Source organism: Thermobia domestica, chromosome 4 (genome assembly GCF_964235325.1).
Source record: "Thermobia domestica chromosome 4, izTheDome1.hap1.1, whole genome shotgun sequence".
NCBI lineage: Eukaryota > Metazoa > Arthropoda > Insecta > Zygentoma > Lepismatidae > Thermobia > Thermobia domestica.
Window position 1 is genome coordinate 21,633,151 of NC_137457.1, and position 10,397 is coordinate 21,643,547.

At 33.7% G+C, this 10,397-nt stretch overlaps 1 protein-coding gene across 1 annotated transcript; it reads left to right on the forward strand.

Moving 5' to 3' along the window:
• Positions 1–823: 823 nt before the first annotated feature.
• LOC145683756 (uncharacterized) lies at positions 824–8,534 on the forward strand. Its single transcript, XM_081755313.1, has 3 exons — positions 824–4,540; positions 5,869–5,942; positions 7,378–8,534. Exons 1-2 carry the CDS (start codon positions 1,923–1,925, stop codon positions 5,894–5,896), a joined length of 2,646 nt encoding a protein of 881 aa, XP_081611439.1. The 5' UTR covers positions 824–1,922; the 3' UTR covers positions 5,897–5,942; positions 7,378–8,534.
• Positions 8,535–10,397: the final 1,863 nt, after the last annotated feature.

Below are 10,397 nucleotides of genomic sequence, written 5' to 3' on the forward strand. Positions count from 1 at the left end.
AGACACCAGTTGTAAATCATGTTATTATGAGACGTTAAATACTGCAATGATATTCCAAAGGTTATGTTTATCACCAGTTACGTAGAAAAACAAAGTAACTCGCTTATTGAGGAAGTATATTGCTCAATAGAAGCGGGATGTAAGAAATTATTAAAGTGCATGTTGACTCCCCATTGTGTTTACAAATGTAGTAAATATAGATTTATGTACTGCCGTGTTCAAAACCACCTATTTCATAATAAAAGACCAAGAAAGTTCCCCACTCTATATCAAATCCCTTTATAATTTTAATCGGAATTTTCCCTCTAGCTAAGTAACACATGTGTAAAAGTAATACAAATACTACAAGCGTAAATATGTAAATATAAGTTTTGTCTAGATGGGCTTATGTACTTAGTTTAGTAGATTTAGTTGACTATTGCGCGCCTTTCGAATGAATCAACGAAAAATACTTCTTTAACTATAACAAAATATATGCCTTTGTCATCAACAGTGATTTTCAACATTTAGGAAGTATTTTCGTTTTGACGGAGAGATGGTCAGATACATTATACCAATCTTATGGCACAGTTGACGAAAAGGATAATAAAAGTGATACTTTACTACTACTTCTTCAAATCTGTTAGATAGCTTCTTCATTAGGAATTATACTTACAAGAGACCATTCAGATTTGGTGAATTCAATTGCTTAAAACGACTGCTAGCACTGGATTCATCTCCAAAAGAACAGAATGAGAGAGTATTTATGCTATCCGTATAGAGGGGAGAGACAACTGAGTGCAAAGTGAGAAGGTAGAACTTAGAAAATGTCTCGTGTACCGTATTGACATTCCGATTTTTTTTTCTTCCCTATTTCTATTGAAACGGCTATGCAACCAGATATGCGATTTTAAAGCGCCATATCTGGCAATATTGGGAACTACTTGTTCTTGCTCTAGCCCTCTGGGTGACGTTGAGGTCATTCAGACTAAAATGACTAAAGTGGAGAGTTGGAATTCCAGAAGTTGTAAAAGTGTATAAACTCGTTTGCGAAAGTTAGATGGGCTACTCGAAAAGTAAAATAGCATTACATTTGCAATATATATATATAGGAAAGAAGTATTTTTGAAGTTGAAGTGAATTGCATTTCGTTATTTATTAAAAGAATTATATTTAATAGTGATATTATCGTGAGAAGTTATTGTCCAAGATTAGCCGGTGGTCTTTGATCATGGCGTATATGAGTGCACATATTACAATCGCCTTGGTATAACATGATTAAGGTGAGTTTGTTTTTTGAATTATATATATGTTTTGAAGAAATCATCTTTACTGACTAAAAGAAGTAATATTAAAAGTAACAAGTGAATTATTTCGGCAACTAGTGTAGTATTTAAAACATTAATGTTCGATTATGAATTATGCCAAGTGCTTGTTTAAATGGAACAGTCTACAGTTCTTGTTAAATGTGTGTATTGAGAAACTTTTCGTATCTTCTTTTTGGAATATATTTTGAAGACGTTTATAAAGTTATTAGTAAAAAGAACTTAAAAATCTTATTATTTCGCAAATATACTTTTGCCTAAATTTATGGTTGCCCTGTGTTTGTTGAATAACTTTCAATATTCTGGAATCGTCTTATCATTGATGATTATTACTAAAAGGTACGTATATAGAACAATTTTATTTTTACGTGAAACGTGTCCTAGCCTATATTAAAATAGCTAGAGTCTCCACGAACGAGCTTCAGTTTTATAACGAGAGCACGTTACACAAAAATTTTAGTCTGAATCCACTAATATATGTACGTACCAAGTGGCATATATATATAAATAGAGTTGAGGAAAAAGGACGATATAATTATAAAAATTATAGTATTGATGAAATAATATGGATATGTGGAAAGTGATTAAATCCGGTTTGACGGTTTCTGGCAGTGGCTTATGGATCATTTATTGTTAAAAGGAGTCCGGTACTTTTCTTTTCCTTTTTTCCTGTTGCTTGTAATAGTGAGTCTAATACGTGGTAAAAATATGGAAAATACTAGGTCACAACTCTTTTTAAATGGTTGTGTAGGAGGCGATGAAGGAATTGTAATCCCTGAATGTGCTCGAGGTCATTGGGATCTATCATATCTGGAGGACGAAATGTGGAGGGAGGAGAGTCCTTCAATTAATAGTGTTAGCTATTCAAGCAGTTGTGTAGCAGGTGTCGAGTCAGGAACGGGAAGGCAGCTGCACGTGTACGATGACGTAACTCAACCCTTGTTATCAGGTAGTAGCAGTGGTGTGAAGGAATTCCATTCAGTGCACATTAGTAGTGGTGAAACAGCTGATTTTATAAAGGAGGAAAAAGAAAAAGAGAATAAAAATCCATTTGTGCCTTTTGGTCGTGAGTTAAAATCGGAGCAAGAAAATCAAACTTCGCATATTAATCAGAGGTTTTTTCCTTTCAATATTAATTTTGATAAGATTGCTGTTAATACAACAAGTGCTCTTTTTAGTGAGAAAATAAAGCAAATTCCGTTTACAGACGGTAAAAGTGATGTCGGTTTGTTTCGTTTTATGGTCACTGTTTATAATATAATAAAGGGTGGTTTGTTTCCGATTGAAGCAGTATTGTTAGCTGCTTTGAGTAAATCACAGGGGCGTTTAAATAATGAATTATTGCATGTATATGAGCAAACGAGACAATGGACAGACATAAGTAGTTACTTGTTTAGGAAGCTCATCACTCCATTAGGTAAACGGGACTTGACTATACGATTCTTGAATGCAATGCAAGAACCTAATGAAAACATTCTTGAATACGTAAATAAAATTGTGGATTATCATAAAGTTTGTTATGGCCGAATAAATGAAAGGGAGGTATTGGATATAGTGGTAAGTGGAATGAAACCACAAATAAAATTTGATATGTATAAATATAGACAACCGGAGTCTTTGAGGGAACTGATGGCTGATATCCATAATTACGAGACATATAATAGGAATGTTGAAGTATACAATTCAATGATAAATTTTACTAGAGCTGATAGTGGAATGAAGAAACAAATTAATTGTTATTTTTGTGGTGCGAACCATCGAATGGCGACTTGTAAAGCGTATAAACAGTCCTTATTAAATAAACAAATGGTAAAGGTGAATATGAGTAGGACTCCAGCAGGACGCTTTGCAGAGGGATTGGGGTCTTCTACTCATATGAGTGATCAAGGGGTTCGATATCCGCAGGATGATGGTTTCGTGGGGAAAAATAGACAGTTTATAAATTCTCAGAAGGAATGTTTAGGTGAAACAAAAAACTTTTTGTCCTTGAACACGGCTCTTTCCCCGACTAGGGGGCCGGATGGTATTTATAAAAGGGAGCGTGGTAAAGAGGATCGAGTGCTGGAAAAGAATTATAACATTAAGCATCGCTCGCCCTTATTTAAGCAAGAAAATAAAGTTGGTGATAAGTCTCAGTTGTTGGATTTTAGATATGCGAGAAGTGGTGTGAGTCAGATGGACCATAATTCTTCCCAAATTAATGAACGCTTTGCAGGGAATAGGGGGAATTATGTGAATTATCGAAAGGATTATAAGAGACCCAGTGTTGGGGGTAGAAAAGGAGTTCAAAATATAGACCATGAGAAGGTTAGAGATGGTGTAGGTGAATTTAATGAAGGCAGTGAACAGTTGAATTCATTGACTTGTATGACAGAGACCGGAGTTCGAGTCGAAACATGCGATGAGGGTGGATGTACAGCCAAAGTGGGTTGTGATCCTTATAGTTGGACAAAGACTAGAAAACCTTATTCATGTCGTGATCAAAGAAATTTAGTGGCAGCTTTTATTCCGGCTTATATAATGGGTAAACAATATTTAGGTTGTGTGGACACTTGTTCTTCCGCCTCATTGGTCAGTAAACAAATATTTGATGAGTGGAATAAAAGTTTAGCTAGACCTATAGCAGTTTACAATGAGAAATTTACTGGTGTGGGGGTGAATCAGAGCAAAGTGACACTCAATCAGTGTGTTATGCTGCATCTTAAATTTCAAAAGCGGGTTTACAAAATGAAGTTTTTTCTTATTAATAGTTTAAATCCACCTTTCATCTTGGGTATTAATGAACTTAAATCTATACAGGCGCAAATTGATTTAGTTCAAAATGAATTAGTGTTGCCTTTGGAAAATGGAAAAATTCGGTTACAATTTTCTTCAAAAACTTGTCCCCCTTCCACTAGTTCAATTAGGGAACAGCTCAATGGTGAATTATCTTCTTTAAAACAGTCCGAAATTTTTACAAATTTATTCATTAAAGCTAATAGTGTTGGAGATCTATCATCAATGGGGGAGAATGGAATGGATCCAATGGGAAATATTCCAGTAAATCCAGGGATGGTGGCGGATCCAGGTTTGGCGAGTGGTCAGAGACTTTTGGGAGGCGCCGACAGAGGCAGGGTTGGAAGATGCATGAAGAATATCCATGAAACAACTGGGGATACTTATCTGAGTCCAGAGATCGAGCGGGCATCCTTGATGGTGGATTCGGAAGTGGTTGACCAACATCCACATATACAAGGGTATGTTAATAATTTAGTTACAAAATTTCCTAATGTATTTTCTGATAAAATTGGATTTATATCAGATTATTCTTATAATATAATATTAGATGATTATTCTCCTATTCGTAAAAAGGCATATCCTTTATCACGGGCTACTCAAAAGGATCTTGATAAGATTTTGGATGAATTATTGAGTGAAGGAATAATAGAAACGAGTGAAAGCGATTTTGCTTTTCCTTGTTTTGTAGTTAATAATAATGATGGAACAAAACGCATGGTTGTAAACTACTCTTCTTTAAATTCTCGTTTATGCTTAAATACTCAATATACGCCGCGTATGGAGGATGTATTGGCTGAACTCGCAGATGGTAAATTCTTTTCACATCTTGATATACGTAAGGCCTACTTAACAATACCGCTAACTAAAGAAAGCCGTAGATATACAGCCTTTTTGACCCATAGGGGACTATTCGAATTTAAATTTTTACCATTTGGTTTAGCAGCTGGTAGTCACGTTTTATCAAAAATATTAACAGAACTGTTATATCCACTTAAGGAGGAAGGAGTTGAATGGTATATGGATGATGTCATAATAAAGTCAAAAGATTTAAAGAGTCATAAAATTATTTTAGAAAAGGTCTTGAAAAAATTGGAAGACAAAGGTTTAACTTTATCTAAAAAGAAATGTTCCTTTTTTTCAACTAAGGTTTCCTATTTAGGATTTATAATTGAAAATGGAAAAATGTATATGGACCCAGCACGGGTTGAAGTAATTCGTAAATTACCAGCTCCTAAAAATAGGAAAAGTTTAATTTCGCTTAGCTCTTTTCTACAATATTATGGCAAGTTTGTTCCCCAATTTCATGAAATAATGGAACCTATTAATCGTTTAAGGAGTGCTTCTGTAAAATTTGTTTGGGGGCACGAACAACAGAAAGCCTTAGACGATATTAAACTCATGTTTGAAACACACATAATGTTGAAGCTTCCTGACTTAAATAAGAAGTTTATTTTGAATGCGGATGCGTCACTCAAGAGTCTGGGCGGCGTAGTTCAACAATATGATGAGGAAGGTAACTTGTTACCGGTTGGGTTTTTTAGTCGTCGCCTCAAGAAATATGATTTAAATAAACCTATTTATTTACTTGAAATGATGGCGGCGGTGGAATTGATGGAACGGTATAGTACCTATTTGCATTCACAGTTTGAATTGCGTATTGATCACGCGGGATTAGTATATGCCATAAAGAATATGAAAAGAGTCAAGCGTTATGGTTCATTATTGTATCGTCTTTTTTCGTTTAATTTTGTTGTAAAATCAATTTCAACAAATTTAAATATTTCAGCCGATTTTCTATCAAGGTTGTACGATAGTAATAATTTTGAGGAGATGGATGTTAACCCATCACATGAGGAACAGGTAACTAATTATTTTTTGATAAATTTATGGAATATGCCTTGTGCCAATATAGCCATCAACGAACATCAAGAAAATGATCCGGATCTGAAAGAAATTATAAAACAACTAAAAGCGAAAAAGACTGTTGAGGGATATAAGTTGGTACGGGGGATATTATGCAAGAAAACTAGGGCAGTTAGAAACCCTTATAAAGTATGTCTTCCGACGACTTTAGCAAAAAGCATCATTCAATTCTATCATTCTAATATTTTGCCCGGATCGCACTGTGGGATAAAAAGAACAATTGGAAAAATATTTGCGCGCTTTACATGGCCGGGAATGGTCCAACAAATAAGGGATTTTGTATCTACTTGCAGAGAGTGTCAATTAAATAAAAGTTCTAACGTGAAACCCCAGGGACAGTTAGTATCTCAATATGAAAAAATGGTTAATGGTTGTTGGCAAATGGACCTTTTGGGACCAATGGTAGAGAGTCGTTCGGGACGTTATTGTTTGATAATAGTTGATTCTTTTTCCAAAAGAATTTTTCTAGAACCCATCAAAGTTTTGTCGAGTCAGTGTATTATTAATAAACTGTATAAGTTAATGTGTAGGAACGGATTTTGTTATTCAGTAGCGCATGATAATCATTCAGTGTTTACTTCTGCAAAATTTAGGGATTTCCTTTATGGAAATGGGATAAGGGACATTAGAATTGCTCCCTATCACGCTGCTTCGAATCCGAGTGAAAGATATGTCTCGACTATTAAAAATTCGTTAAGAATTTACTTCAATGATAAACAGAGTAAATGGGATAGAGGATTATGGGAAATAGAATTTTCTATTAATTCAGCTATACACGAAGATACAAAATGTAGTCCCATGGAAATGGTTTTTACATACAATCTGTGTGACCCTTTAGATATACGGTGGAATGTAAGGTTGGAGGAAATTTATACTAAAGATCCTCAAATATGGAAGACAGCCTTAGAAAATATGGAGAGGGCATGGCAAAGAAAGAAAAAATTGTATGATAAAAGAAGACTTCCTAATACATATGAAGTAGGAAATAAGATATTGATTAAAGCTCAATTTCAGTCATCTTTGAAAGATAAAAGAACTAAGTCATTATGCCCAAAATGGCTGGGGCCATTTTTTATTGAGCGCTGGTTGGGAAGGAATACTGTCCAGGTGCGAGCGGTAGATAACAACAATGATGTGCGTAAGGTTCATATTGACATGATTAAACTGTTTAGAGAGGGTAGAAGAATTGTAGGAAATTGAATATATATATTAAACTCTAGTCATTGAATGTATGATTAAACTAAATTAAGTCCTATTAATTAGTATCATTAAGCTATAATTATATGGTTATAATTTCGGGAAAACTATCTATTTATATATATGTGTGTGTGATAATTATATGTGAATTTTAATATAAATTTTTTAATTCCAGGCCTGGGATTAATATAAAGAAAATGTATACATTTTAATGTACGCGGATTTAGAGGATTGTAATTAAATGTATGTAAGAGAACGCAAATTTGACTGGATTGTAAACGTCAATTGGATTTTTGGTGGAGCATCGCCCTGGAGACAAGTCGAAAACCTGAGATATTAGCGATGTAAATATGTAATTATATATACTGAAGACACACAAGTATGTATCTGTAAATTTATATTTTTAGAATATGAAATGTTTAAAAAAAAAAAAAAACTCACCTAATTGATATTAAGAATAAGAGTAATTTATAATATAAATACATATTATAAATTGAAAATTATATTATTTTGTAAAGGTTATGAATAGTCCGACCTTGGACTCAAATTTACTAACTTGGATAGTGTAAGTAGAAGGATGAGTCGGTGTGAGAATGATTTTTGGAGGATAGTTTTTTTTCTTTAGTTTTGTTATCTTTTTCTTTTGGATGAATGAGAGTTGTTGGTATGTGGTGGTAGTTAGTAGGTTTGGGGTAGAAAGGTAGTTATAGATACTAATTCAACATGACGTGTAAAACTGACGATAAATTTCCTATTCATAACTTTCAATACGGTATTTGTAAAATGATCGGGTATTTAAAAAGTTTGTCAACTTTTTATGTGGGGTGAGTGATATGTGTACCGTATTGACATTCCGATTTTTTTTTCTTCCCTATTTCTATTGAAACGGCTATGCAACCAGATATGCGATTTTAAAGCGCCATATCTGGCAATATTGGGAACTACTTGTTCTTGCTCTAGCCCTCTGGGTGACGTTGAGGTCATTCAGACTAAAATGACTAAAGTGGAGAGTTGGAATTCCAGAAGTTGTAAAAGTGTATAAACTCGTTTGCGAAAGTTAGATGGGCTACTCGAAAAGTAAAATAGCATTACATTTGCAATATATATATATAGGAAAGAAGTATTTTTGAAGTTGAAGTGAATTGCATTTCGTTATTTATTAAAAGAATTATATTTAATAGTGATATTATCGTGAGAAGTTATTGTCCAAGATTAGCCGGTGGTCTTTGATCATGGCGTATATGAGTGCACATATTACAATCGCCTTGGTATAACATGATTAAGGTGAGTTTGTTTTTTGAATTATATATATGTTTTGAAGAAATCATCTTTACTGACTAAAAGAAGTAATATTAAAAGTAACAAGTGAATTATTTCGGCAACTAGTGTAGTATTTAAAACATTAATGTTCGATTATGAATTATGCCAAGTGCTTGTTTAAATGGAACAGTCTACAGTTCTTGTTAAATGTGTGTATTGAGAAACTTTTCGTATCTTCTTTTTGGAATATATTTTGAAGACGTTTATAAAGTTATTAGTAAAAAGAACTTAAAAATCTTATTATTTCGCAAATATACTTTTGCCTAAATTTATGGTTGCCCTGTGTTTGTTGAATAACTTTCAATATTCTGGAATCGTCTTATCATTGATGATTATTACTAAAAGGTACGTATATAGAACAATTTTATTTTTACGTGAAACGTGTCCTAGCCTATATTAAAATAGCTAGAGTCTCCACGAACGAGCTTCAGTTTTATAACGAGAGCACGTTACACTCGAAATGCCATTTTGGTTCCACTTACTAGGCGTAAGGTGAATAGTGTTTCGACAGCCAATTTATGTAACTGGTTGTGAGAAGAGTAACTAGTATTACAACCAGCACGTTTATTAGGGGGGGTTGAGACATTAATATGTCAGAACTCTGAATGGAACAGGTGTCTTTGTGCAAGGTAATACGTCGGCATTTGTATACTGGAACTAATCTCATTCCGTTGCACGTTGGAAACATTCATCTTGATTTTCCAGGATTCTATTGATTTCCCAGGATCTCTTTCTACCCCTCGTCAATACAATGTACTCATGGACCGTACTGTAGGGTCTCAAGTTCCTCATTCACGACACTTTTACGACAATATTGATACATTGCCATAACGTGGAACGCGTCTTGATACATAGGTCTGATACTGCGCTGGGCACTATTTGTTTCAATAGTCGGTGTCCATCAAGAGCCATATGTCACCTTAAATCTTGACATATATTCTTCTTGCGCTAATTGCAACAGATCGGCTTTTCAAATGTTCTCCATGATTCATATCACGCCTATTCAGTGGAGTTCTACTTGCATTCCTCATATCCAACATTTGATCTCAATCCCTCTACACTTTTCACAGTTGGCATGACCTTTCTAGACATGTTCTACTTTCCACCTTCGTACTTTGCCCTTAAGGAAACCAACCGAGGATATGAGAAAATTACATAATTATGAAATTTCTATGACGGAACTTGTTATATTTTCCAAACTTTTACACAATATTTTTTTCATATACTAACACGTTTGTACTATCTTTCATGCACAATATCTATTGCACATTATTTGAAACGAAATAGTAGGTCTAAATATACTAACTTATTTCATCACTATTATTTTTATTTTCCTCTCTTTTTATAGAACTTTACATTTTCTTTCCAAAGAATTTTCTTAATTAGTTCCCATAAAAGTAGTGCGACACCCTCAGTATGCATGATAATTCAACATGGATTGAATTTGTGAAAGTTATTTACATTTCATGACGTAAATAAGAAAAATATATTTATTTTACAATACTTATGATTTTGGAAAAACAATAATAGTGTGAATTGAAAACAAACACTAATATATGTTTCCCATATTAATTTATGCAAAACAGTCTTACTTTTCTGAAGAAGGGCCGACTATATCTTCATGAAATAATCTTTCTTTAGGAAATTAATTAATATTTGAGATTATAGTTATGCAAATCTTAGTATGTTGACGAAATATATTTATACAGTCTTTATGCATACATCTTATGGTGATTTTGTTAGGAGAAAAATAGAAATTTATGAAAATTTACAGAGCGTAAAATATTTTAAGCTAATGACTGAGACTGCCACCTTTGACAATTCGGTGGTCAAACTGGAAGTGTGTTCACAAGTTCTCCACAATTGTTATAGTGA